The sequence below is a fragment of the Tympanuchus pallidicinctus genome, unplaced genomic scaffold, assembly GCF_026119805.1.
Source record: "Tympanuchus pallidicinctus isolate F22 unplaced genomic scaffold, pur_lepc_1.0 scaffold36, whole genome shotgun sequence".
In the NCBI taxonomy this organism is placed as follows: domain Eukaryota; kingdom Metazoa; phylum Chordata; class Aves; order Galliformes; family Phasianidae; genus Tympanuchus; species Tympanuchus pallidicinctus.
This window is the reverse complement of record NW_026294754.1, coordinates 656,828-684,147: the sequence shown is the minus strand read 5'-3', so window position 1 is coordinate 684,147 and position 27,320 is coordinate 656,828. Positions and strand designations below refer to the sequence as shown.

Here is a 27,320-nt window from a genome sequence, read left to right as displayed (position 1 = left end):
GGAGGAGGGATGAGCAGGTACGGACAGGGGGCCCAGCGGAGCAGGAAGGGGCGGGGGCAGACCGGGGCGGGCATGGAGGAACGAGGAACGGTGTGAGGTGTGCGGTGCGCGGGGCGGGAGGAGCGGAGCAACGGGGGACAGCGGGCCGAAGGGGTGAGAGCGGGGAACGTAGCGGGTGTGGGGCGGCCCTTGGGGTCTGGGCCGTGAGGGCGGTCCGTGCGGCGATGGGGGCTGCGGGGTCTCGGTTTGTCGTGAGCCCGGGCCGGTAGGGGCTCGGGGTCTGAACTGCAGCTCTACGGACAGCACTGTGTGACGGATGGGTCTCAACTTTGCCTCTCCACAGCTCTGTGCTGCTTCTGCCAGCTGCGTCCAGAGCAGGGACATTAAGATGGTCAGAGGGCTGGACCAGCTCGTCTGTGAACACAGGCTGAGGGAAGTGGGCTTGTTGAGCTTGGAGAAGGGAAGGCTTTGGGGAGACCTCATGGTGGCCTTCCAGTGCTTGAAGGGTGCTTAAGTTCTTTAGAGAGAGAGTGGTGAGGTGCTGGAACAGCTGCCCAGAGAGGCTGTGATGCCCCGTCCATCCCTGGAGGTGTTGGAGGCCAGGTTGGATGGAGCCCTGGGCAGCCTGGGCTGCTGTGAGATGGGGAGGTTGGTGGCCCTGCATTGGTGGGGGTTGGAGCTTCGTGATCCTTGAGCTCCCTTCCAGCCGAAACCATTCTGAGATGCTGTGATCCCCCCCCACTGCCCACATCCCCACAGCTCTGAGCCCTGTGCCCCCCCCACAACCTTCAGCACAACTCCAAGCTCCCAGGTTGCCCAAGGAGGCTGTGGATGCCCCATCCCTGCAGGCATTCAAGGCCAGGCTGGATGTGGCTCTGGGCAGCCTGGGCTGCTGCTTGGCGACCTGCACACAGCAGGGCTTGGAGCTGGATGAGCATTGAGCTCCTTTGCAACCCAGGCCGTTCTATGATTCAGGCACACTGTCCTTCATTCAAAGCATCAGCAGTGGAGCTGCCTGGGCAGGAGGTCCCACTCTGTCCTCACCTCCATGGCTGCAGCTGCGTCCTTAAAGTTTGCATCCCACAGTAAATGAATCCAGGCAGAGCAGCAAACCCTGAGGTGGTCACATAGTTTGACATCACTCTGCTGCTCTATGGCAGCAGCACCTGGCACTGAGCAGGACCCTGCCCCACACCTCTCAGCAGCAGCTCTTTGGGCTGCAGCCTGAGGTCACACTGCAGGATGTGACCCTGTGTTGCCCTTGGTCTGCTGATAATTGGCTTCAACGGGGATTGTCTGCGAGGAGGATTTGTCGTAGAGCCCGAGGTGAGGGAGGAAGCCAGCACTCAGCATCATGGCCCTTTGTCCCTTGTCCCCAGGTGAAGGGAGGGCGGTGTGGATGGGAGAGATTTGGGCCACGCTCAGCGGAGTGATGATTTGGGGCTGAAGTAAAGACATGTGCAGTGCTGGAGACTGCAACTCTGTGCACCACAGCCTGAGGCACGTAGGACAAACAGCAGTGCCTCAGAGCTGGAGTGCACCTGGCTGATGCTGGGGCATTGAGCCAAGGGCAAGCTGCCAGGCTCGATAACTGGACCTGACCTGACCTGTGTGAGTTGTTGAGCAATGTTTTTATCATGCAAGCTGAAGGCTGTGGTCCTGCAGCTTCCTTGAGGTGTGCTGTTGGCTGTGCTGTGCTCGCAGTGCCCCGTCTGGGGCAGCATGGTGCCGTGTCAGCACAGCAGCTCAGAGCTCGGCCGAGGAAGGATCTGGATGGCTCTGCCTGGCAGAAATGCAGTCGCGTGTCTCCCAGCCTCGTGGTGCAGAGCTAGAAGCTTGTCCCATGCAGCTGATGCTGCTTTCTGCCTCTGGTGCCTCCATCCAGCACTCAGACTGTTGTGAAACACCGGCTGTGCCCAGGTTTCTCTGTTTGCAGCTTATTATAGCTTGATGCATCCATGCTGAGAGCTGCTGGGGACTGAAGGGCAGAGAATCCCTCCCAACGTGTGCTTTCTGCTTCCAGGTCCGTCAGCATGCTCCAGGTACCGCTGCCCCTGGATCGTGATGGTATCCTGTTCCGGCTCCGTTTCACCACTCTGGCTGTTTGGACTGTGTTTTGCCCCTTGTTTGGTTTCCTTTTCTGCGTGATTTGGTCTCTGCTCTTCCACTTCAAGGAGACAACAGCCACGCACTGCGGGGTAAGTGACGTTCACCTGCAGGGCGCTGAGCTCCTCCGGGTGCTGGCTGTGCAGGGATCCTCTGTTTCCTACCACAGGTGCTGTGTCACCTTGAAGGTGCTGACGACACCAAGCTGAGTGGTGCGGTTGATACGGTGGAAGGAAGGGATGCCATTCAGAGGGACCTCGACAGGCTGGAGGGCTGGGCTCGGGTGAACCTAATGAGGTTCAACACGGCTAAGTGCAAGGTTTTGCATTTGGGCTGGAAGAACCCCAGGCACCCGTACAGGCTGGGAGGAGTGGGCCTTGAGAGCAGCTCGGCAGAGAAGGACCTGGGGGTCCTGATGGACGAGACACTGAACATGAGGCAGCAGTGCGCTCTGGCAGCTCGAAAGGCAAATGGGATCCTGGGCTCCATCAGGAGAGGGGTGGTCAGCAGGGACAGGGAGGTGATCGTCCCTCTCTACTCGGCTCTTGTGAGGCCCCACCTGGAGTCCTGTGTCCAGGTGTGGAGCCCTCAGTACAAGAAAGGCATTGAGATCTTGGAAAGGGTCCAGAGGAGGGCGACTGAGATGAGCAGGGGGCTGGAGCACCTCCCCTATGAGGACAGGCTGAGGGAGTTGGGCTTGTTCAGCCTGGAGAAGAGAAGCTGCGGGGTGACCTCATGGCAGCCTATCAATACCTGAAGGGAACCTACAGCCAGGAGGGGAGTAAACTCTTCAGAAGGGCTGACAACAGCAGGACGAGGGGAAATGGATCCAAGTTGAAGGAGGGAAGATTGAGGTTGGATGTTAGGGGGAAGTTCTTCACAAGGAGAGTGGTTAGGCCCTGGAACGGGCTGCCCAGGGAGGTTGTGGATGCCCCGTCCTTGGCCGTGTTCAAGGCCAGGTTGGACGGGGTCCTGGGCAACCTGATCTGAATGTGGATGTTTGGTGGCCCTGCTGGGCAGGGGGTTGGAACTACATGATCCTTGGGGTCCCTTCCAACCCAGGTGATTCTGTGATTCTGTGATTCTGTGATTCTGTGATTCTGTGATTCTGTGATTCTGTGATTCTGTGATTCTGTGATTCTGTGATTCTGTGATTCTGTGATTCTGTGATTCTGTGATTCTGTGATTCTGTGATTCTGTGATTCTGTGATTCTGTGATTTGTTTTTGTGTTGCCTCTGAATGGGCAATTGAGTTTTCAGTTTTTGAAAAGTGACACTGAGCAGATTGGTGTTGGTTGCCATAAAGAATAAAGCTGACAAGGCTGAAGCTAAGTATGCTGTCTCGACAAGGAGTTCCTCTTACAAGTGGAGTTGCTGCCTCTCACGTCTGTTGGAGTTCTTTGTGCTACGTGCCTGGGAGCTCTGGCTGTGAGGGACAGCCAGCTTTCTGGAATGCATCAGGTCGAGTTCCTCAGCCATGGCACAAACATCAGTAAGCAGAAGGTGAAGAGCTATGAGAGGAGGCGACCCTGGTGTTGTGCAGGATCCCTGCTGCTCCTCCTCCCAAACACAGCAGGGTGATGAAGGTGAGGGGTGGTGATGTGGACTCCTGAGGGCAGAGCAGTGGGATCCCAGTGGTGATTGAGAGAAATGACATGTGCAATGTCCCCTCCTTGTGGGACATTGTCCCCTCCTCACAGGACAGGCGTGTTGGGCAGTGCTGCAGGGATGCTCTGAGGTGTCCTGCAGCTCGAGATGCGGGGTGAGGGCTCCTCAGCTTCAGCCTGCAAAGATGCTGGGATGAGAGCAGAGAGGTGGAGGCCTCTGACGTCCTGGCTGGGTGGGAAAGCAGACAGGGACCCACTGCCTCCTGTGCCAGTGTGAGGAGCAGGGGAGATCATGAACACTGTGTGTGAAGCAAGTGAAAAGGAGCTGTTTCCTCAGGCAAACGGCAGTCGGTGTGAGGAGCTTCAGTCTGCAGGCTGTTACTCCACCTGGGTGCCATCAACGCTGTCAAAAGCAGACCAAGCTGTATCCAGGACTGCAGAGCCTTTGGAGCAGCTCTAAGAGCCTGTGGGGCACCAGGTCTTGCCTTTAATCAGAGGAAAGATCTCTGAAGGAACCACTCAAATCCATTGGATCAGCACTTGATCGTGATGCTGGTTTTGGCTCTTTAGATCACTGAACTCTTGTCTGCTGAGGACTGAGAGAGTCCATCCCTCAGAGCAGGGGAAGAGCATCATCAATGACAGGACAGTGAAGAGAGCTTTCAAGTGAGGTTGCTGGGCAAGGGAAGCCTCCATCCACGCCTCTTATTGATTCAATGCCAGCATCAGCAATCGATGCCTGGAGAAAGGAAAGGGATCAGGAGAGCTCCTGGTGGGAGAACAGCACGTAGGAATTGCAGCCCCTTTATCCAAGAAAACAATTTCATTGGGGACTCAGCTGAAGTGTTTCTAAAGGATTTCACACAGCATGGGAAATAAGCGGGGATCTGGGAGTTTTAGATTAAACAAGACTTTACTAAACTAAACTAAAACAAGTTTTAGTTAAACCAGACTTTGATCCTTCTGATTTCCTCCCTGCGCAGCTCGTTTACCGCACCAGGTGATCTTGGAGGTCTTTTGCAGCCAAGCTGTGATTCCATGGCATAGTTGCCCTGCAGGGATCACCTTTTGCATGGCAATCACAACTGGCTGCACATACTTGGAGGTCAGCTCCAAGGTTTTCCTGCTGTTGTGTTTCTGAACATCGCCTTTGCCTGCTGTTGCTGTCAGCTTTCTGTTGTTTCAATGTCGTTTCGCTTCCCTGCTCTCTTCTCTCTCTGAACCTGGGGATGGAATCATCGAATCATTAGGGTTGGAAAAGACCTCTGAGATCACCGTGTCCAACCCCAACCCATCCCCACTGTGCTCAGTAAAACATGTCCCTCAGTGCCACATGTACACGTTTTTTGCACACCTCTGGGGACAGTGACCTCACCGCTTCCCTGGGCAGCCTGTCCCTGTGCTTGAGAAGGGACACGCAGGGAAGGGAAGGAGTGAGGGTTGTGGATGTCAAGCAGAGAACCTGAGCAGGGTTCTCAGCTCACTGAGCCTTCTCAGTAGGCTGTGGAGGTGCTGGGGGCTGGATAGCCCTGCAGGATGCATCAGGACTGCTGCTGTGTTACAGAATCACAGGCAGTTCTGTACAGTCTTTGAACAAGAGGGTGCCCAGATGGGTTTGGATGTCTGCAGGAAGATCCTCACCTCGCAGGGCAGCAGTACTGGAGCTCTGCCCCCCTCACAGCACAGATGGAACTCCCTGGGCTGCAGGCTATGCAGGTGCCCCTTGTCCTGGCATTGGGCACCACGGAACAGAGCCCAGCCCCATCCCCTGCCCTTCAGACACTGATAAACTTCACTTATCACCCCCTACACTTCAGACACTGCTCAGATCCAGCCTTCTCTCCTGCAGGTGCACAGCCCTGGCACTCTCAGCCTGTCCCCAGCACGAGGTCCTCCAGGCCCCCACCAGCTCTGCACCCTCCTTAGGGCTCTCCCACCAGTTCCCAGTCCGTCTGGAGCTGGGGAGCCCAGCACTGGGTGCAGTGCTGCAGCTGTGCCCTCCCCAGGGCAGAGCAGAGGGGAGGATCTCCTCGCTCACCCTGCTGGCCGCACTCTGCAGCGTATCCCAGATCCCATTGGCCTTCTTGGCCGCAGGGCACTCAGCTCAACCCACTGCTCAACCAGGACCTCCAGGCCCTGCTCTGCAGAGTTCCTTTCCTGCACATCAGCCCCACCATGTCCGTTTCCTGTCTTTTGACGTGGCATTTGTGCCATAACAAGCCGTGCTCCCATCTTCCAGGTCCCAAACTACCTGCCCTCCATCAGTGCTGCCATCGGAGGAGAGACCCCGCAGCGCTACGTCTGGCGGCTCTGCATTGGTCTGCACTCAGCTCCACGTTTCCTGGTGGCTGTTGCCTATTGGAACCACTACCAGAGCTGCCACTGCTCCCACCCTCGCTACCTGCGCCTGTGCCACCTCAACCTGCTGCTCAACCTGCTCGAGAACTTTGCCCTCCTCGTGCTGACCTATGTGTCCTCCTCAGAGAACTATGGTACGTGGCTCCCTGCAACTCTGCATCAACCCCTGCATGCTCAGCTCGTTTGTGGAAGCTGAGCTCTGTAAAAGTTAGGATTTGTATTATAGAATGATAGAATGGCCTGGGTTGCACAGGAGCACAGCACTCATCCAGCTCCAACCCTTGCTGTGTGCAGGTCGCCAACCAGCAGCCCAGGCTGCCCAGAGCCACATCCAGCCTGGCCTTGAATGCCTGCAGGGATGGGGATATGTGCAAGTTACATCTGTAATGTGCTTGTAGCTCAGCTCTGGCTGAAACTCACAGAATCATGGAGTGGTTTGGGCTGAAAGGGACCTCAAGGATCATCCAGTTTCCACCTGCAGCTGTGGACAGGATTTACAGCCACTAAGTCGAGCAGCAGCTCAGGCTGTTTAGGACCCCATCCAGTCCTGATCTCCAGGGATGGGGCCCCCACAGCCCTGGGCTCAGTGTCAGAGCCTCGCTGCTCTCTAGGTAAAGAATTTCCTCCTCCATCTGCCCTAGATCTCCCATTCTGAAGCCGTTCCCATTGACCGCAGCCCTTCAGCTCCAACCTCCCGGCCAACTCCTTATCCCCCAAACAGCCACCCTCTGATCCATGCCTCCAATTTAGAGATAGGGATGTGGTGTGGGACCATGTCGAAGGCCTTGCATGCATCCAGCTGGATGGCATCCTTTGCCCTTCCCTTTACCCACCAATGCCATTGCAGAAGGCCTCCAGATGGATTGGGCACGGCCTGCCCTTGGTGAAGCCGTGCTGGCTTTCAGATCACATCCTCGTCCCTCACGTGCCTTTATGTGAATTCCTGGTGGCTGCATTTCTGTGCCAAGCTGCCATCCAGCCCTAGTGCTGTTTTCCTATGCTGAGGATGTGCTTAATGCTGCTTATCACCACTCAGAAAACTCAGCACTGCTCCTGCTGTCAGCACAGCCCCCACTTCTGCCTTGTGGCCATTGGCACTGAGTTGACTCCAACCTACTGTCTCCTAGCAGCATTTTCTGGGTTAATTTCCTGTATTGACTGCTGAGCAAATGAGAATCTTTCAGATTACACCAAAGCACGTGAAGCAATGGGCTCAGAGCTGCCTCTCACCCATGGGTCCCATCTGAGCTGAGTGTAACTGCCAGCAGTGGGACCTGGTGGTGGTGGCAGCACGGAGGGCTGCAGTCACTAGGTGGTGCTGCTGCAAAGGGCACGGAGCTGCTGGGACTTGGTGGTGAAGGCTGGGTGCAGCCACGGGGTGCAGGGTTACAGTCACAGAGTACTGCAAAGGGAGACAGCAGGGCTGCATGGAGAGCGGGTTTGGAGCAGGGCTGACAAGAAGAAGCTGGTTTGTGTCCTTGCAGGAAGGGTGAGGAGGGGCTGGAGCTGTACTGAAGGCTGCAGCAGCATGGATTGCGAGCCTGCTGGCTGCCTTTGGGAGTGGGCTGTGCTCCCTGGGCCCTGCAGTGATGCCATAATGGGGCTGTGGGGTGGGCTGCATCCAGGATGCCCATGGGTGCCCTCAGCCACTCACACAGCCATGCAGCTGCAGCTGGGCTCAGGCTCATCCCTTCTGCGGGGCACTGCCACCTTCTTACCTCCAGCTGCTGCCTTCAGCTCTGCTCCAAGCTGGGGGACATTGTTTTCCTTCCCCTGAAACAGGGAAGAGAAAGAAGAGGAGGGAAGTGTGGTTCTTACGGTCAGGTGTCGTGGTTGCAAATTCAGCCTGTGGGTTCCGTTCCTGGAGAAAAGTTGGGGGAATGCTTTGTGAATAAGTGCTTCTATTTAAAACAAAAGCATTTGGCCCAAAATCTCATGGACTTTGCATGTGGCTCTGGGTGTTGCGAGCTGCCTAAATTCCACACCACTCAACAAGTGATGGTTCCTGCCTGCCCCGCAGCCAGTGTGGGTTCAGCAGTGTGCAGGACAGCCTCGGTGCTGGTGATAAGGCTGCTGGCAGCTGAAATGCAGGAGACCAGCAGGACGTGCTGGGCAGGCTCACTGTGCAGCCAGCCGCCGTGCCTCAGTTTCCCCATCCATCCCAAGAGCTGCTCCCAAGTTTGCCTGTGGTTTGCAGCCGTTGGGGCTCCCAGACCAGGTGCCAGAGAGCAGATAAAAGCCCTGTGTGCTGTGCTGTGCTGCCAAACACATAATGCACACTCAGAAACGTGCAGCCCCAGCCCTCGGGGAAGACACAAGGCATGGGCAGACAGCTGTCTTCAGCTCTGCCTGGCTGGCGTGCTGCTGAGGCTGCCGGCAGGGCTGTGCCCACCATTCTTTGCCCCCAAAGCCTCCCCTGGTGCTTCCGGCTCATTTCGGTGCCTACATTTAACAGGAAGCCTCTTGTCTTGTTGATTCAGCAATCCATGAGAATGCCTTCATCGTCTTTATCACGTCAGCTCTGGGCCACATGCTCCTGACGTGCATCCTCTGGAGGATGACTAAGAAACACACAGTAAGTCCCGAGGTACAGACACTTTCCTTTCTTCTCTCGGTGCTGTGGTTGGGGCTGGTGGTGGAAGGGCTTCAGCTGTTGCTTGCTTCTAAAATGACCGGATCTGGGTGGTGAAGGTATTAAAGAATCGGGTGAATGTGGCTGATGGTCACCAAAATTCACACTTCCAACAAAGCAAACCGTGGAGGAATGTTTTGAGTTCCTGTTCTGTAGTTTTCACGTGGAACTGATCCTCAGAATGCCATCTCCTGGGGTCTGCATTCTGCCCTTTTCCCCTTGCTTGGGGGAGCCCCTCTGGGAGCTGAGCTGGGCTCTGTGCTGGGGAGCAGTCCTGCAAGCAGGGAGCAGCTGCAGGCGGCTGTGGGTCTCACATGCAGCTCTGGGGCTTCTCTGCAAGAGGCTGAAGGCTTGGGGAGCTGCTGGTCACACTGCACATCAGGCAGAGCTCCATCACCTGCACCCAGCTGTGATTGGTGCCCTGCTTTGGGATAAGCCACAAGCAGCAGCACAGGGCAGTGTGTTCAAAGGCAGCTTTGGAACTGGGTATGCAGGAGCTCTGAACACCTGTGGTGCCTTTTGCACGTGCAGGTTTGCCTGTGACACTGGCCTGGGGCTGGCTCAGGAGAGCTGGGTTCGTATGGAGCAGAGTGGGAGCTGAACCTGGGGCTGGATCTGTGCAGAGCAGGATGGGTGTTGTGCACGGGGCTGGGTTCGTTTGGAGCAGCATGGGTGCTGTGCGTGGGTCTGTATGGAGCAGGATGGGAGCATGGGGCCACGTGGGGCAGAATGGGAGCATGGGGCACAGCCAGGCAGTCACACAGTGCTTCATTGCAGCTCCTGCCTCATGGCCTCTGTTTATCCTCCCAATCCAGCAATTCTCCAGCTGCTGTGGCTGCAGCTGCACTGCAGGAGAGCCCTTTGCAGGTCCCATCCCAGGGCAGGGGCTCAGTTCTGCTCCTCACTGCATCCCGGTGGGATGGCTGGTGCTCGGTCACGGGGACCTGCTGAGTGTCAGCAGGGTGTGTGGGGCTTTGGGCCGTGCTGGTGCTGCCCTGGCTCACAGAAAACCACACGCTATGGGCAGCTTGCTGAGCAGGAGGCTGCCCCACACTCACACAGGCCACAGTTGGGCAGTGGGGGCACTGTGGATGTGCAGAATCAGCCCGGGGCTTCCTTTTTTGAAGCTCTTTGGGCTCTTTGTGGTTTTACCACCCGTCCTTGCAGTGCCCAGCGCTGAGTGGGGCTCCATCCATCATCCCATCCATCATCCTTGGGATTAAACTTGTTGGGATGGCTCTGGGGGTGTGGGATGCTGCCTGGGCATGCTGCCATGCTGGTGGCCCTGGGGGACTGGACTCAGCCATGTCCAAAAGTGAATAAAGGTGCAGAGGAACCCCGCAGTGGGGAGGAGCTCACCTGCTCGGTGCTGGTCCTGCTGGCCCTGTGTTCTTCCCTGGATCCAACAGAACTGGAAGCATGCAGGCTGCAAGAGCCCTCTGAGACCCCCAGTCCCACCCCACCGCATCCCTCAGTGCCACATCCCCATGGTTCCTCAACCCCCCCTTACCCCCCCTGTTCCATGGGCAGCCTGTGCCAATGCATTAACACTCTTTGGAGAACAATTTTCCCCTGATCTAAGACCTGGTGCAGCCTTGGAGCTGATAACAAGGCATATCTTCCAACCCAGAGCTGAGTGTCCCCATGCAGTGGTGGCAGATGGAGCCACTGCAGAGCACCCAGCAGGTCTCTGTGGCAGAGACTGGATGGGTGCACTGTGATTAGCCCAGCATCCTTCCAACACAGCACCAGGAAGCACTGCAGGGGGATTTCCCACTGCTGCTGTGAGCTGTGCTGTGTGCTGTGAGCTGTGTGCTGTGTGCTGTGAGCTGTGTGCTGTGTGCTGTGTGCTGTGCTGTGTGCTGTGTGCTGTGTGCTGTGTGCTGTGTGCTGTGTGCTGTGCTGTGTGCTGTGTGCTGTGTGCTGTGTGCTGTGTGCTGTGTGCTGTGTGCTGTGCTGTGTGCTGTGTGCTGTGTGCTGTGTGCTGTGTGCTGTGTGCTGTGTGCTGTGTGCTGTGTGCTGTGCTGTGTGCTGTGTTGTGCTGTGTGCTGTGTGCTGTGTGCTGTGTGCTGTGCTGTGTGCTGTGTGCTGTGTGCTGTGTGCTGTGTGCTGTGTGCTGTGCTGTGTGCTGTGTGCTGTGTGCTGTGTGCTGTGTGCTGTGTGCTGTGTGCTGTGCTGTGCTGTGTGCTGTGTGCTGTGCTGTGTGCTGTGTGCTGTGTGCTGTGTGCTGTGTGCTGTGCTGTGTGCTGTGTGCTGTGTGCTGTGTGCTGTGTGCTGTGTGCTGTGAGCTGTGTGCTGTGTGCTGTGTGCTGTGTGCTGTGCTGTGTGCTGTGTGCTGTGTGCTGTGTGCTGTGTGCTGTGCTGTGTGCTGTGTGCTGTGTGCTGTGTGCTGTGTGCTGTGTGCTGTGCTGTGTGCTGTGTGCTGTGTGCTGTGTGCTGTGTGCTGTGTGCTGTGAGCTGTGTGCTGTGTGCTGTGTGCTGTGCTGTGTGCTGTGTGCTGTGAGCTGTGTGCTGTGCTGTGCTGTGTGCTGTGTGCTGTGTGCTGTGTGCTGTGTGCTGTGCTGTGTGCTGTGTGCTGTGCTGTGTGCTGTTTGCTGTGTGCTGTGCTGTGAGCTGTGTGCTGTGTGCTGTGTGCTGTTTGCTGTGTGCTGTGAGCTGTGTGCTGTTTGCTGTGTGCTGTGTGCTGTGTGCTTTGTGCTGTGTGCTGTGTGCTGTGTGCTGTGTGCTGTGCTGTGTGCTGTGTGCTGTGTGCTGTGTGCTGTTTGCTGTGTGCTGTGAGCTGTGTGCTGTGCTGTGCTGTGTGCTGTGCTGTGTGCTGTGTGCTGTGTGCTGTTTGCTGTGTGCTGTGTGCTGTGTGCTGTGTGCTGTGTGCTGTGTGCTGTGTGCTGTTTGCTGTGTGCTGTGTGCTGTGTGCTGTTTGCTGTGTGCTGTGCTGTGAGCTGTGTGCTGTGTGCTGTGTGCTGTGTGCTGTGCTGTGTGCTGTGTGCTGTGTGCTGTGTGCTGTGTGCTGTGTGCTGTGTGCTGTGTGCTGTGTGCTTTGTGCTGTGTGCTGTTTGCTGTGTGCTGTGTGCTGTGTGCTGTGTGCTGTGCTGTGTGCTGTGTGCTGTGTGCTGTGTGCTGTGTGCTGTGTGCTGTTTGCTGTGTGCTGTGTGCTGTGTGCTGTGTGCTGTGTGCTGTGCTGTGAGCTGTGTGCTGTGTGCTGTGTGCTGTGTGCTGTGTGCTGTTTGCTGTGTGCTGTGTGCTGTGTGCTGTGCTGTGTGCTGTGTGCTGTGCTGTGTGCTGTGTGCTGTGTGCTGTGTGCTGTGCTGTTTGCTGTGTGCTGTGCTGTGTGCTGTGTGATGTGTGCTGTGTGCTGTGCTGTGTGCTGTGTGCTGTGAGCTGTGTGCTGTGAGCTGTGTGCTGTGCTGTGTGCTGTGTGCTGTGTGCTGTGTGCTGTGTGCTGTGTGCTGTGAGCTGTGTGCTGTGAGCTGTGTGCTGTGCTGTGAGCTGTGTGCTGTGCTGTGTGCTGTGTGCTGTGTGCTGTGTGCTGTGCTGTGTGCTGTGTGCTGTGTGCTGTGCTGTGTGCTGTGCTGTGTGCTGTGAGCTGTGTGCTGTGCTGTGTGCTGTGTGCTGTGCTGTGTGCTGTGTGCTGTGTGCTGTGTGCTGTGCTGTGTGCTGTGCTGTGTGCTGTGTGCTGTGTGCTGTGTGCTGTGTGCTGTGTGCTGTGTGCTGTGTGCTGTGTGCTGTGTGCGTGCTGTGTGCTGTGTGCTGTGTGCTTTGTGCTTTGTGCTGTGTGCTGTGTGCTGTGTGCTGTGCTGTGTGCTGTGAGCTGTGAGCTGTGTGCTGTGTGCTGTGTGCTGTGCTGTGTGCTGTGAGCTGTGTGCTGTGTGCTGTGTGCTGTGTGCTGTGTGCTGTGTGCTGTGTGCTGTGAGCTGTGTGCTGTGAGCTGTGTGCTGTGTGCTGTGTGCTGTGTGCTGTTTGCTGTGTGCTGTGCTGTGAGCTGTGTGCTGTGTGCTGTGTGCTGTTTGCTGTGTGCTGTGAGCTGTGTGCTGTTTGCTGTGTGCTGTGTGCTGTGTGCTGTTTGCTGTGTGCTGTGCTGTGAGCTGTGTGCTGTGTGCTGTGTGCTGTGTGCTGTTTGCTGTGTGCTGTGAGCTGTGTGCTGTGTGCTGTGTGCTGTGTGCTGTGTGCTGTGTGCTGTGTGCTGTGTGCTGTGCTGTGTGCTGTGTGCTGTGTGCTGTGTGCTGTGTGCTGTGAGCTGTGTGCTGTGTGCTGTGTGCTGTGTGCTGTGTGCTGTGTGCTGTGTGCTGTGTGCTGTGTGCTGTGTGCTGTGTGCTGTGTGCTGTGTGCTGTGTGCTGTGAGCTGTGTGCTGTTTGCTGTGTGCGTGCTGTGTGCTGTGTGCTGTGTGCTTTGTGCTTTGTGCTGTGTGCTGTGTGCTGTGTGCTGTGCTGTGTGCTGTGAGCTGTGAGCTGTGTGCTGTGTGCTGTGTGCTGTGCTGTGTGCTGTGAGCTGTGTGCTGTGTGCTGTGTGCTGTGTGCTGTGTGCTGTGTGCTGTGTGCTGTGAGCTGTGTGCTGTGAGCTGTGTGCTGTGTGCTGTGTGCTGTGTGCTGTTTGCTGTGTGCTGTGCTGTGAGCTGTGTGCTGTGTGCTGTGTGCTGTTTGCTGTGTGCTGTGAGCTGTGTGCTGTTTGCTGTGTGCTGTGTGCTGTGTGCTGTTTGCTGTGTGCTGTGCTGTGAGCTGTGTGCTGTGTGCTGTGTGCTGTGTGCTGTGTGCTGTGTGCTGTGAGCTGTGTGCTGTGTGCTGTGTGCTGTGTGCTGTGTGCTGTGTGCTGTGTGCTGTGCTGTGTGCTGTGTGCTGTGTGCTGTGTGCTGTGTGCTGTGAGCTGTGTGCTGTGTGCTGTGTGCTGTGTGCTGTGTGCTGTGAGCTGTGTGCTGTGCTGTGCTGTGTGCTGTGCTGTGTGCTGTGTGCTGTGTGCTGTGTGCTGTTTGCTGTGTGCTGTGTGCTGTGTGCTGTGTGCTGTGCTGTGTGCTGTGTGCTGTGCTGTGTGCTGTGTGCTGTGTGCTGTGCTGTGTGCTGTGTGCTGTGTGCTGTTTGCTGTGTGCTGTGTGCTGTGTGCTGTGTGCTGTGCTGTGTGCTGTGCTGTGTGCTGTGTGCTGTGTGCTGTGTGCTGTGTGCTGTGTGCTGTGTGCTGTGTGCTGTGCTGTGTGCTGTGTGCTGTGCTGTGTGCTGTGTGCTGTTTGCTGTGTGCTGTGCTGTGTGCTGTGTGCTGTGTGCTGTGTGCTGTGCTTTGTGCTGTGTGCTGTGCTGTGTGCTGTGTGCTGTTTGCTGTGTGCTGTGCTGTGTGCTGTGTGCTGTGTGCTGTGTGCTGTGCTGTGTGCTGTGTGCTGTGCTGTGTGCTGTGTGCTGTGTGCTGTGTGCTGTGCTGTTTGCTGTGTGCTGTGCTGGGTGCTGTGTGCTGTGTGCTGTGTGCTGTGTGCTGTGTGCTGTGTGCTTTGTGCTGTGTGCTTTAAGCTGTGTGCTGTGTGCTGTGTGCTGTGTGCTGTGCTGTGTGCTGTGTGCTGTTTGCTGTGTGCTGTGCTGTGAGCTGTGTGCTGTGTGCTGTGTGCTGTGTGCTGTGTGCTGTGTGCTGTGTGCTGTGTGCTGTGCTGCGTGCTGTGTGCTGTGCTGTGTGCTGTGTGCTGTGTGCTGTGTGCTGTGTGCTGTGAGCTGTGTGCTGTGTGCTGTGTGCTGTTTGCTGTGTGCTGTGTGCTGTGTGCTGTGTGCTGTGCTGCGTGCTGTGTGCTGTGCTGTGTGCTGTGTGCTGTGAGCTGTGTGCTGTGTGCTGTGCTGTTTGCTGTGTGCTGTGCTGTGTGCTGTGTGCTGTGTGCTGTGTGCTGTGCTGTGTGCTGTGTGCTGTGTGCTGTGTTGTGCTGTGTGCTTTGTGCTGTGTGCTGTGTGCTGTGTGCTGTGTGCTGTGTTGTGCTGTGTGCTTTGTGCTGTGAGCTGTGAGCTGTGTGCTGTGAGTTGTGTGCTGTGTGCTGTGTGCTGTGTGCTGTGAGCTGTGTGCTGTGAGCTGTGTGCTGTGTGCTGTGTGCTGTGTGCTGTGTGCTGTGTGCTGTGTGCTGTGTGCTGTGCTGTGTGCTGTGTGCTGTGTGCTGTGTGCTGTGCTGTGTGCTGTGCTGTGTGCTGTGCTGTGTGCTGTGTGCTGTGTGCTGTGCTGTGCTGTGTGCTGTGTGCTGTGTGCTGTGCTGTGTGCTGTGTGCTGTGTGCTGTGTGCTGTGTGCTGTGCTGTGCTGTGTGCTGTGTGCTGTGTGCTGTGTGCTGTGCTGTGTGCTGTGCTGTGTGCTGTGTGCTGTGTGCTGTGCTGTGCTGTGTGCTGTGTGCTGTGTGCTGTGCTGTGTGCTGTGCTGTGTGCTGTGTGCTGTGTGCTGTGTGCTGTGTGCTGTGTGCTGTGTGCTGTGTGCTGTGTGCTGTGTGCTGTGCTGTGTGCTGTGTGCTGTGTGCTGTGTGCTGTTCTGTGTGCTGTGTGCTGTGTGCTGTGCTGTGTGCTGTGCTGTGTGCTGTGTGCTGTGTGCTGTGTGCTGTGCTGTGTGCTGTGTGCTGTGCTGTGTGCTGTGCTGTGTGCTGTGTGCTGTGTGCTGTGTGCTGTGTGCTGTGTGCTGTGTGCTGTGTGCTGTGTGCTGTGTGCTGTGCTGTGTGCTGTGTGCTGTGTGCTGTGTGCTGTGTGCTGTGTGCTGTGTGCTGTGTGCTGTGTGCTGTGTGCTGTGTGCTGTGAGCTGTGTGCTGTGTGCTGTGTGCTGTGTGCTGTGTGCTGTGCTGTGTGCTGTGTGCTGTGTGCTGTGCTGTGTGCTGTGTGCTGTGTGCTGTGCTGTGCTGTGTGCTGTGTGCTGTGTGCTGTGTGCTGTGCTGTGTGCTGTGTGCTGTGTGCTGTGCTGTGTGCTGTGTGCTGTGTGCTGTGTGCTGTGCTGTGTGCTGTGTGCTGTGTGCTGTGCTGTGTGCTGTGTGCTGTGCTGTGTGCTGTGTGCTGTGTGCTGTGTGCTGTGTGCTGTGCTGTGTGCTGTGTGCTGTGTGCTGTGTGCTGTGTGCTGTGCTGTGTGCTGTGTGCTGTGTGCTGTGTGCTGTGTGCTGTGTGCTGTGCTGTGTGCTGTGTGCTGTGTGCTGTGTGCTGTGTGCTGTGTGCTGTGTGCTGTGCTGTGTGCTGTGAGCTGTGAGCTGTGTGCTGTGTGCTGTGTGCTGTGCTGTGTGCTGTGTGCTGTGTGCTGTGTGCTGTGTGCTGTGTGCTGTGTGCTGTGTGCTGTGTGCTGTGCTGTGTGCTGTGTGCTGTGTGCTGTGTGCTGTGTGCTGTGTGCTGTGTGCTGTGTGCTGTGTGCTGTTTGCTGTGCTTTAAGCTGTGTGCTGTGTGCTGTGAGCTGTGTGCTGTGTGCTGTCCTGTGTGCTGTGCTTTGAGCTGTGTGCTGTGTGCTGTGTGCTGTGTGCTGTGTGCTGTGAGCTGTGTGCTGTGTGCTGTCCTGTGTGCTGTGCTTTGAGCTGTGTGCTGTGTGCTGTGCTGTGTGCTGTGTGCTGTGTGCTGTGTGCTGTGTGCTGTGTGCTGTGTGCTGTGTGCTGTGTGCTGTTTGCTGTGCTTTAAGCTGTGTGCTGTGTGCTGTGAGCTGTGTGCTGTGTGCTGTCCTGTGTGCTGTGCTTTGAGCTGTGTGCTGTGTGCTGTGTGCTGTGTGCTGTGTGCTGTGAGCTGTGTGCTGTGTGCTGTCCTGTGTGCTGTGCTTTGAGCTGTGTGCTGTGTGCTGTGTGCTGTGTGCTGTGTGCTGTGTGCTCTGCTTTAAGCTGTGTGCTGTGTCCTCCCCAACCCGCTGCTTTAGAGGGGAAGTTGCTTAGAGCTGCTGGGTGTCTCAGGGTTTATTTTCGGGGAAGGTCTCCGGTGTGGGAAGCTGAGGCTGAGATCAGCCTTTGCGCCGCGTGGCCGTCGTGCATCATCACGAGAGCTCCTGCGGTGGGTGGGAAACTTCACTCCTTCCAGTTCTCCGGAAGGTCTGGGAGTTATTGGGAACCTTTTGAAGCATGGGGGTCACCGGCAGCGTGGCGCTTTGTTGTCGGGATCAATCCTTCCTGCAGCTCCAGCCTGGGCTGCTGGGGGTCACCATCCCTGGAGCCGTTCAGCGCCGTGGCACTGAGGGCTGTGGGCAGTGCTGTGGGCTCAGGGACCTTGCAGGGCTTTGCCAGCCTTCGTGGCTGTGATCCTATGAGAGGAAGGTCCTGTTTGGGGAACTTGCGACGAGGTCAAGCGGCTGGACGGCAGGGAAACCAGCTGATGCTGGGGTTTTTTGGGTTTCAGCAGAGCTTTCGGTGCTGTTTCTCGCAGCCATCCTTCAGGACAAAAGGCTCAGCACAGCCATCGTGCCACGGGTTGGAGCCGAGGGAGCAGCGTGGGGCCAGGAGGGGCAGCTGGGGTTGGGGTGGCGGGCAGAGCGCTGAGCTCGTGGGGTGCAGGACAGCACTCTGCTATAGGGCCAGGCTGTGGGGGGGCTGCGTGGGGCCGGGGTTGGGCTCAGTGACCCCCGTGGGTCTGTGCCAGCTCGGCATTTCCCACAACCCTGTGATAACCCTGGCAATCTCATCACCTGTGCTGTCTGCCTCCGGGCTGCCTCTGCTGCTGCGTGGCCGAGCTGCGGTGCTGCAGGAGGGCTCTGCTGTGGGAGGGCATCCGCTCCCAGGCCGTGGCTTTCAGCAGAGCGTGTGTGTGTGACAGGAATTGCTCTTGCAAAAGCCTGACGTTCACCGGGGCCGGGGTTGCAACAGCTCCGCTGCGAGGGCAGGAAGGTGCTGGGGAACTCGCGATGGGGAAGTGCAGATGGTTTCCACTTGCAAGGTGGCAAATGGGGAGAAAAGGGAAAACGAAGCCTTGTGGATGTGGAGGGAAGGGAAAGCGGGTTTGGGGCAGGAGGGGAGGGGGAAACAGCGGTGAGAAGGCAGGGGGAATGGAACTGGAGAGCCCTGGCTGCGTGCTGAGCACCGCGCGTGAGGCACAGCCCTGCACCCAGCCTCCCAGCCCACTGCAGGGCACAGCACAGCACGGCTGCTGGTTTCACTTCTCATTCGCAAACATCTCTGTGCAGCTGCTGTCACTGCACTGCTCGCCCCATAGCTGTGGGGCTGCGGCCCCTGGGAAGCTGCTCCTGCTCCTTCCTGAGGGCTCGAGCCCTTTGCTGTCAGGGTGGTGTAGCTGAGCTCAGCTCAATTCACGGTTATCAGCAGTGCAAGCACCGAGCCTGGCTTTGGGGTGGGTGCACCAGCAGTGTGTGCCAGGACCCCCCCCCATTGCTCTGCAGATACTGCAGCACTCAGCACAGGGAGGCCAGCAGAGCAACATGTAGCTCCGAAAAGCCCGAGGCAGAGCAGCGGGGCTGAGCTGTGACGTGGCCCCATTGCAGCTCTGTGGGGACTCTGAGCCCACATGGGGGTCCCACGGCACCGCGGGGCAGGGTTGGGGTTTGGCACAGCCCCACGCAGCGCCGTGCAGCTGCAGCTCTGCTTCCTTCTCCCCCAGCTTCTGCTACTGACTCAGCTCCATGTGCACGGGGAAACGTGTTGCAGCACAAAGCCAGCACACTGCGTGGTCAAATATAACGTGCTGCGGTCGGACCCACATCCGAACGCTGCGCTGTGGGGTGGTGTGAGAGCAGAGGGACGGGGCCTGGAGCCCCACTGCAGCCCCGGGGCTGCGTTCCCTGCAGCAAAACCTGGGCGAGCCTTTGGGCTGAGGATGGGTGGTAGATGCAAATGGCTCACGAGGTGCTGCAGCCCCGTGCGCTGCAACCCCATCGGGCTGTGCCTCAAGCACTGCAAGCAGCAGCCTCCTGCAAGGCTGCACAGCTGGAGGGGGTGAGCCAGCAGCATGCAGTGCTGTGATGCAGTGCAGCAAAGCAGAGTGGTGCTGCACGGTGCGGTGCTGCGTGATGCCATGCAGTGGTGCAGAGCAAGGCGGCGTGGTGCCACGCAGAACGGTGCAGTGCAGCACAGCTCTGTGGGTTGTGGTGCATTGCAGTGCAGCACGGCGCTGCATGGTGTGGTGCAGTGCTGCAGCGCCACGTGGTGCAGCGCAGCACAGTCCTGAGTCGTGCATTGCAGTGCAGCACGGCGCTGCATGGTGTGGTGCATTGCACTGTGGCAGCAGAGTGGGGCTGCGGTGCTGCAGGGGAGCAGTGAGGCAGGAGCAGCGCTGGCAGCCCATGGGGTGCGGATGTGTGGGGCTGAGCTCCCCCAGCCCCAGGTGCCCCATGGAACCGTGGGGCCGCCCTTCCTCTCTGGGTTTTCCTCTGCACCACAGCCTGTGTGTGTGTGTGTGTGTGCCAGTGGGGTCATGGAAAGTGTGATGGGGCCATTTACATTTTCCTCATTCTCAGCAGTCCCTGAAAATGGAGAGGTTTGCCTCACGTGAACCCACAGACAGAGGGGGAAGTTCCCCTCCCACTCAGACACAGGCATGGCAGCCTGGTTGGGTTCGTGGCTGCCTTCCCCCCATCCCCGCTGTGCTCCTGCACTGTGGGTTCCCCACACCCACCCAGGCCGGGGGCTGGGGTTGGGGGGCGCAGCCCCCATCGGGACGGGCTGAGAGCTGAGCCGTGCCCTCGTTATTCTCTCCCAGGAGCGCAAATCCTACAAGTGGAAACAGCTGCTCTTCTTCATCACCTTCATCACCTTCTCCATTGCCGTCTGCGTCTATTTCCACCACAACTGGTACTGCAGACCTGGAGGTAAACAGGGGAGCAGCTGGGTGTGGGGCAGCAGCGGGGCCCCAGCGCTGCCCTCTGACCCGCTGTGCTTCCTCCCAACAGTGTACACCATCTTTGCTTTCCTGGAGTACGTGGTGGTCTTCTCCAACATGGCCTTCCACATGACGGCCTTCTGGGACTTCGGCAACAAGGAGCTGGTGGTGAGCTCGATGCTGGAGGACAAGCATTTCTAACCGAGCGCTCCCACGGTTTGTGCTGCCCCGTGGCGTGGGCCGGGGGCTGCAGTTGCCCCCATGCTGGGACCAGGAATGGGATTCGCTCCTCCTGGCTGCGCTCCGGTGCTCATCAGAGCTCTGTGTGCTGTTCTGTGCCCCCGTGCCCTGGGCTGAGCTCTGCAGGTGGGATCTCACAGCCCGGGCACCAGGGATGCGAGGACTGGAGGTCGCTGCCTCTTTGCAGTGGGTTGGGCAGAGCAGTTGCTGCTTGTGGTGTTGGGCCCGTTTTCTGCGTGCTGCTTCCACCCCCAGGCTGATGGGATTTATTGGGGACCCTTCATCCAAATCCCTGAAAAGAATCTGTGGTCCAAAGGTGGCCAGCCTGCCCCACAGCTCTGGGACCGTGGGCACTTTGCTGCAGGGCTGGGTGCACTGCTGGGGTCCCATGTCCCCATCCGTGTGTACCCCCATCTCCCACCCAGGTGGGGCGCACAGCCCCTCCCTGCAGCGCCTTCTCCTGGCTTTGGAGGATGAAATAAAGCACTGAGGATTTTTGGGAGCTCTCTGCAGTCTCAGTGCTCTTCTCTGCCCTTCTTCCCCCACTGTGGGCTCTCTGCCCCCTTCCCTGCCCCGGGCTGCAGCGCCTGGAGCTGTCGATGCTGCCACCGTTTGGGGTCCCGTGGGTGCAGCGCTGAGTTGCTGGAGCGGGGCAGCGGGGTGACACGGTGACCACGGATGGGCGGCACCCATTCCCTGCAGGACCCCGAGGCGGTTGTGGGGTCGGGGCCGGATGCAGGAGGCGGATCCGGCTTTGGGGTGGATGGGAGCTGATGGCTGCACTCCCCACCTGGCCCCTGGGAGCCAACGCAGCTGCAGATGCCGCTGGGGTGGCCGTGGGACATCGGGGCTCCCCCGGTGCTGCCCACACCCCCTGACCTCATAGCGCGGGGAAGAGGAAGCCGTGAGCTCATCCCAGGGCAGGGCGCCGTCCTCGCCTTGTCCAACCCCCTTCCCCCCCCCCCTCCATCCGTCCCCGCCGGCTGCCGGAGCGCTGCGTCACGGCCGTGCGCCCTTGGCACGGCCACGGAATGGGGACGGGATGGGGACGGGGCAGCGCTGCCCCTTGGTACCACCGCCCACACCGCCCCCTGGGCCCCCCCGCGGACGGCTGGGGGAACAAAAGGCGTTTGTGTGGGGCTGCGTCCGGCTGCGGGGCCGCACAAGGGGCTCCTGTGCACGGCTGACTCCGACCCGTTTGTGGGGGGCTGCAGCGCCCGGATCCTCCGTACCCCCCCACGTCCCGTGGGGCTGTGATGGGGCTGCAATGCGGGCATCCATGGGGCTGCCAGGAGGGGAGCTGTGGTGAAAGGGAATCGTGGGGAGGAGACCCTCCTGCAGATCGCTGCACTCATCCCTGCAGTGTCCCCGTCCCCACGGCGTCCCTCCGTGCTCATCTCCTCCACTGCCCCCATCCCTGCGATGCCCCCCACCCCCCTCCCAAGTCCCCACAGAGCACTTGGTGCTGCCCCAGTGTCACCCAGGGGTGCAGTGCCAGCTGGGTTCCCATCCCCCCATTTCCCATCCCCCCATCCCAGGGACCCCAGGACACAGAGATGGCACTCGTGTCCCAGCAGCAGCTCCGGGGATGGGAGCAGACAGCAAAGCACAGAAGCCACAGGGCCTGAGGGGGGGGGAAGGGGGGTCTTTATTGAAAGCAGCTCAAGGGGAACTGGATGGGGGCAGCCTGGTGCCACTGGGGTCCTATGGGACAAACCACTCTGCAGCACTTTGAGGGGTGACAGCGGGGGGTGAGGGGGGTGGCAGTGGGTCCCCAAGGGGCTGGGGGAGCTCAGGCAGGAGCCGGGAGATTTGGCCCCATGGGGCAGCCCTGTCTCAGGAAGTGATGCTCTGTGCCAGAGCTGGAGAGGGGTCACCCAAAAAGTGATCACTGACAGCCAAAGGGGGTGGGAGGGGAAGGGATGGGGATGGGGATGGGGATGGGATGGGATGGGATGGGATGGGATGGGATGGGATGGGATGGGATGGGATGGGATGGGATGGGATGGGATGGGATGGGATGGGATGGGGTGGGATGGGGATGGTGATGAAGGGAACAGGAGGGAGCCCAGCTGGCCCCAGGCCAGCAGGCAGGTAGTGCAGTTGGGCTCTGTAGCACTGAAGCTCACAGCTTGGGGCTGGCCGAGTTTGGCCGTGCTGCACTCCATGGGAGGCAGAGAGCTCAGAGCTGGCGAGGCTCAAAGCCAGAGATGCTGAGTGCCAGCAGTGCTCAGAGCCAGAGGTGTTCAGAGCCGGAGACTGACGGAGCCGGGGGTGCTCAGAGCTGGGACGTGCGGAGTGGGAGACGCTCAGCATGGGGGGCGCTCAGAGCTGCTGCGCGGCGATGCTGGGCTGCTCAGTGCCAGAGGTGCTCAGAGCTGGGGGTGCTGAGCAGCAGGGACGTTTGGGTGGGGATGCTCAGAGCTGGGGGCGCTCAGCAGAGGATGCTCAAAGCTGGGGGCGCTCGGAGCCGGGGCTTCTCAGGACCGGGGCTGTGGGGCTGCGGCCGCTCGCAGGCTGGGGGCGGTGGCGCCGGGCAGGGCGGCGTGGGGCGGAGCGCAACCTGCAGGCTGATCCCAGAGCGGAGCAGCGGGGTTTCGGCTGCAGCCCCACATTGAGCCGCTGGTGTCCGTGGGCACGGCGGCCCCACGCCGCCCTACAGCAGCACGCAGGGCCGCTTGGCTTTGGCCGGCGCGGGGTTGAGCACGGCGCGCACCGCCTCGGTGAACACCTCCTTAATGCCCTCCTGCTGCAGCGCCGAGCACTCCAGATATTTGACGGCGCGGATCTGCCTGCACAAACTGAGACCCTGCTGGGTGCTGATGGGCGCCTGGTTCTGCTCCTTGAGCCGGCGCATGGTGTCGGGGTTCGTGCGCAGGTCCTTCTTGGTGCCCACCAGCAACACGGGCACGCTGGGGCAGTGGTGGCAAACCTCGGGGTACCACTTGTGCTTGACGTTCTCGTAGGAGGGAGGGCTGGCGATGGAGAAGCAGATGATGAAGACGTTGGTCTGGGGGTAGGAGAGCGTCCGCAGGCGGTCGTATTCCTCCTGCCCGGCCGTGTCCCACAGGTTGAGGTTTATAGTCCGCCCGTCCACCGTGTTCTGAGCGCTGTAGTTGTCGAAGACGGTGGGGATGTATTCCTTGGGGAAGGCGTTGGTGGTGTAGCAGATGAGCAGGCACGTCTTCCCCACGGCGCCGTCGCCCACCACCACGCATTTGATGCTCTGCATCGCTGCGCCGTCTGCCTCAGCGGCCTGCGGGGGGGGAGGAGGTCAGGGCAGAGCTGGGGGGCAAAGCGCCACCGCCTGCAGCCCCCGGTGATCGGATGGGGAGTGGTGTGGGATCGTAGGATCACAGAGAGATAGAATGGCCTGGGCTGCAAAGGAGCACAGCGCTCATCCAGCTCCAAGCCCTGCTGTGTGCAGGTCGCCAAGCAGCAGCCCAGGCTGCCCAGAGCCACATCCAGCCTGGCCTTGAATGCCTGCAGGGATGGGGCATCCACAGCCTCCTTGGGCAACCTGGGAGCTTGGAGTTGTGCTGAGGGTTGTGGGGGGGGCACAGGGCTCAGAGCTGTGGGGATGTGGGCAGTGGGGGGGGGATCACGGCATCACGGAGTGGTTTGGGCTGGAAGGGAGCTCAAGGATCACGAAGCTCCAACCCCCACCAATGCAGGGCCACCAACCTCCCCATCTCACAGCAGCCCAGGCTGCCCAGGGCCCCATCCAACCTGGCCTTGAACACCTTCAGGGATGGACGGGGCATCACAGCCTCTCTGGGCAGCTGTTCCAGCCCCTCACCACTCTCTCTCTAAACAACTTCCCCCTGACATCCAACCTCCAGCTGCCCTCCCTCAACTCCAAACCATTTCCCCTTGTCCTGCTGCCATCTCCCCTTTCCAAGAGTTGGATCTCAGGGCTTTTCCTCTCCACGGTTCCATCATCCTATGCAGCACAGGCTGCCCTGGGCAGCGTGCACAGGGACCAGGGCTGCCACAGGAACTGCAGAGCCCCACGCTGTGCCGCAGCGCTGCTCTGTGCCCGCTCTGCTGAGGGGCTGGTGGGGCTGATGAGGTCGGTGAGCCAGGCGTAGTGCAGCTGTGGGGTGGGTGGGGGGGTCCCCAGAGGGACCGTGGGGTGCATGGGGCCCTCTTACATGGGGAAGTCACTCTTCCTCTTCCTGGGCTTCCTGCCCACGGGGTTGGTGCTGTGCCCCACGGTGCCGAGCCCTGTGTAGGGCTGCGGGTGCCATAGGAAGAGGAGCACGAGGCTGGGATGGGGCTGGAGAGCAGCAATGGGGCTGGGGAGCAGCACTGTGTGGGGCTGGAGGGGCCGCTCAGGACAGGGGTGACCACAGGGCTCTGCTGTGTCCCGTGGCCGCCATGGAATCGTGCCATCCCCATCCCCGTCCCATCGCAGGAAAGGCCGTGGCTGAGTCAGGGCTGTGGGGGAGCGCAGTGGAAAGGCTCGTGGCCATGAGCAAATCGTTGTCACAGGGAGAGGCGCCACTGGGGCAGCACCCACTGCGAGGATCCCCACGTGAGACCCCCGGCGCGGGCACGGAGCGAGCGCAGCGCGTCGGGTTTGTTTGTCCTCCCCGTGGCCGCACCTCGGAGGGGTACGGGGACACCAGGGGTGGCGCTGGCTGCAGACCGAGGGGGTCTCGATGCAGACAGAGGCGATGGCGCTGCTGCGTCCCAGCGGGGAGGGGGTGGAGCCACGAGGGATCAGAGGGGCTGCGCGTCGGTGCCCACCGTGCCACGGTCCCTGAGCAAACAGCGCCGGGACGCCGCAAGGGCTCCACGTGTTGCTGCACCCTTGGCACACCCGGCGCCAGCGCTGTGCTACCTGCGTCCCATCTCCGTCCTCGTTCCCGTCCCCATCCCCCTGTCCCCGTGTCCCCATCCCTGTGTCCCCGTGTCCCCATCCTCGCACAGTGCCGCTCTGTTCTCCCACGAGGGTTCCGGCCGCCCCCGCTGCCCCCGCCGGCCCCCTCCGCTCGTTTGACCCCTTCTGCCCCCGCTGGGATCAAGGCCGCGAGGAGCCCCACGGAGCATCCCGGAGTAACGCAGGGCACGGACGGCAGCGCTCCCCCGCCCCGCTCCGGCCCCGGCCATTCCCAGCGGAGGCGATGGGGTGGGGGCTTCGGAAAGAACCTCCGTACGGGACCCAAAGGCAAAGCTCTGCCCCGCAGCCCGGCCTCAGCCCCGTGGGATCGCCCCTCCCAGACCCCGCAAGAGGAGGGGAAGCGGAGGAGGAAGAGGAAGAGGAAGAGCCGCTGTCCCGCCGCGCTGGAGTGGGTGCGGGCGCGGGGCGCGAGGTGATTCATACCCCACCGCATCACCGGGGCGGGGGAGACGGCGCAGCTGTGGGGCCGAGCAGAAGAAAGGGGAAGCAAAACCTCCCCCGGCCGCTCACCCGGGCACCCCCCCCCCCCCAACCTGGGGCTTTCCGTGGGGCCGCGGGCCGCTCCGCTGGCACCGGCACGGCGAGCGTTACTGCGGCACGGCGCACCCCGCAGAGCGCATCCGACCCTGTGCGCCCCGCTCCGCGCCCTGTGCGTCACGCAGCTGCCCCACTTTTCCTGCGGTCCCCTCCAGCTTAGAGCTGGGGACACCAAACCGGACGCGGGGACCCAACGCACGACTTCGGGTGGCGCCGATGGGACGCGCTGCGGGGGTCCCGCAGGCGGTGCGCACCGGGCGGGGGCTCCGTTCCCTCTGTCCCCGGGCCGAAGGAAACCCTCGCTGCGCACCCACCGGCTGCTCTGAGCCGGGCGATTTGGGTTTCCCTGCCGTGGGGCTGCGGGTCCGACTGGACCCTGTGCATCACCTCGGCAGCACCGGGGCATTTGCCCCAACAGCCCCATCTGGACCCTCAGCCCCAAACATGCACCGGGGGCACTTTGGGGACGCAGGGTAGGGAACAGTGGTGGGCCGTGATTTGCCCTTCTCAGATCACAGGGATGGAGATGGGGATGGAGGCAATGGGGTCTGGGAATGGGGATGGAGGTCCAGGTGGAGGTAGGGGAGGAGGAGGTGGTGGTGGAGGTGTGGAGATGGGGATGGAGGTGTGAAGTCGGGGATGGGAATGGGATGAGATGGGGATGGTGAAGATGGAGGTACAGAGATGGGGATGGGAGTGGAGATGATGGAGGGGGAGATGATGGAAATGGGGATGAGTGTGGAGATGGGGATGAGTGTGGAGATGGGGATGGGATGAGGTGGGGATGGGGATGGGATGAGGTGGGGATGGGAATGATGGAGGTGGAGGGATGGGGATGGAGATGGGGGCAGCCCATCAGGACACACGGGGGTCTTCAAGCAGGCAGCAGGACCTCACATAGCCCACATAGTGCACCAACCCTCCCTAAGTGAGAGGAAGAGGATGGAAGACCTCCAACGGAGCAAAAGGGGTCTCCAGGACAGCAGCAGCGCCCTCAGCCTCAGCTCCCCCAATCTATGGGTACAACTGAGTGCGGCCCCCCCCATTCCCCGGCATCCCGGTCCCACACGGGGGGCACAGGGGGCGGCTTCTGCCGTGGGACAGACGGACGCCCTTCTCCTGGCTCTGCTGCCCGCTCCCCCCATCAGACCCCGCCCTCACAGCCCACCCCGCGCCCCCCGCGCTCACCCCGGCCCATGGTGGGATGCACGGTGGGGGGGGGGGGGTCCTCCGCTCCGCTCCGCGCCGCTCCGCGCCGTTCGGTCCCTCCCGACCCCGACCGTTCCTCCCGCCGAGCCCGGCCCGCCCCCGCCGCTTCCTTCCTGCCTCGGCCCGGAGTGGGGGGGTGTTATAGGGCGGGGGGGGGGGGGGCGTGGGGAAGTGGAGGGTTTGGGGAGGGGAGGGGGAGCGTGGGAACGCGGGGGGGGATTTCCTCTATTGGGGCTACAATCGTCCCCTCCAGGCGTCGCCCCCCAAACCCCACTGAGCCCCCACCCAGACACCCATAGGAGGGATGGGCGCCCCCAGGCTCCGGTTGGGGCAGGAGCCCCACAGTGGTGCCCTATGGGGGCTGCTCCCCTTTCCTGTCCCCATTCCGGTTCCTGTCCCCCCCTTATTCCCACCCCAATTCCTGTCCTTTTCCCCTTCCCAGTCAGAATTCCAGTTCCTCTCCCATCCTATCTTTATCTCTGTTCTCTCCATTTCCAGGACCATCTCACCCCCATGCTCAAACCCAAGTTCTTGTTCCCATTCCCATCCCCATCCCATCTCAATCCTCATCTTATTTCATCCCAGTCCTTTCTCTATCCTCGTTTCATCTCATCCCATCCCCCACCCCTTCCCCTTCCCCATCCTCATCCTATCTCCATTACCATCCTCCATTACCGTTACTTTACTCAGAGAGTGGTGAGGGGCTGGAACAGCTGCCCAGAGAGGCTGTGATGCCCCGTCCATCCCTGGAGGTGTTGGAGGCCAGGTTGGATGGGGCCCTGGGCAGCCTGGGCTGCTGTGAGATGGGGAGGTTGGTGGCCCTGCATTGGTGGGGGGTTGGAGCTTCGTGATCCTTGAGCTCCCTTCCAACCCAAACCATGCTGTGATGCTGTGATGCTGTGATACCATCCTATCCCACCTCCATCCCCATCCCATCCCCACCCATCCTTGTCCCCACTGCCGTTCCCCCATCCCAGTTCCCATTCCCATCTCACCCTTTCCCCATCCTTA

At 60.1% G+C, this 27,320-nt stretch overlaps 2 protein-coding genes and 1 long non-coding RNA gene across 9 annotated transcripts; 2 read left to right on the top strand and 1 right to left on the bottom strand.

The window, feature by feature from the left end:
- Positions 1-20,159, top strand: PGAP2 (post-GPI attachment to proteins 2). Of its 7 annotated transcripts, XR_008210311.1 has the most exons (7): positions 905-1,920; positions 2,024-2,198; positions 5,953-6,205; positions 8,552-8,658; positions 19,298-19,406; positions 19,488-19,760; positions 19,810-20,159. XR_008210311.1 is itself a non-coding variant. In XM_052699382.1 (6 exons), the coding sequence occupies exons 1-6, from the start codon at positions 10-12 to the stop codon at positions 19,616-19,618; spliced, it is 783 nt and encodes a 260-aa protein (XP_052555342.1). In that variant the 5' UTR covers positions 1-9; the 3' UTR covers positions 19,619-20,159. The 7 variants fall into 7 exon arrangements, 6 of the variants coding, with proteins under 6 accessions (XP_052555342.1, XP_052555345.1, XP_052555344.1 ...); XM_052699382.1 differs by lacking the exon at positions 905-1,920 and adding an exon at positions 1-17 and having other exon boundaries at positions 19,488-20,159; XM_052699385.1 differs by lacking the exon at positions 905-1,920 and adding an exon at positions 34-153 and having other exon boundaries at positions 19,488-20,159.
- LOC128088677 (uncharacterized) lies at positions 10,748-13,712 on the top strand. The gene is made up of 3 exons (XR_008210344.1): positions 10,748-11,285; positions 11,359-11,449; positions 13,604-13,712. It is a non-coding gene; the product is annotated as an uncharacterized LOC128088677 (long non-coding RNA).
- A 1,466-nt stretch (positions 20,160-21,625) lies between the features above and the next one.
- Positions 21,626-26,408, bottom strand: RHOG (ras homolog family member G). Its single transcript, XM_052699407.1, has 2 exons — positions 26,289-26,408; positions 21,626-22,913 (listed from the first exon to the last, which is right to left on the bottom strand). The coding sequence occupies exon 2, from the start codon at positions 22,887-22,889 to the stop codon at positions 22,314-22,316; it is 576 nt and encodes a 191-aa protein (XP_052555367.1). The 5' UTR covers positions 22,890-22,913; positions 26,289-26,408; the 3' UTR covers positions 21,626-22,313.
- Positions 26,409-27,320: the final 912 nt, after the last annotated feature.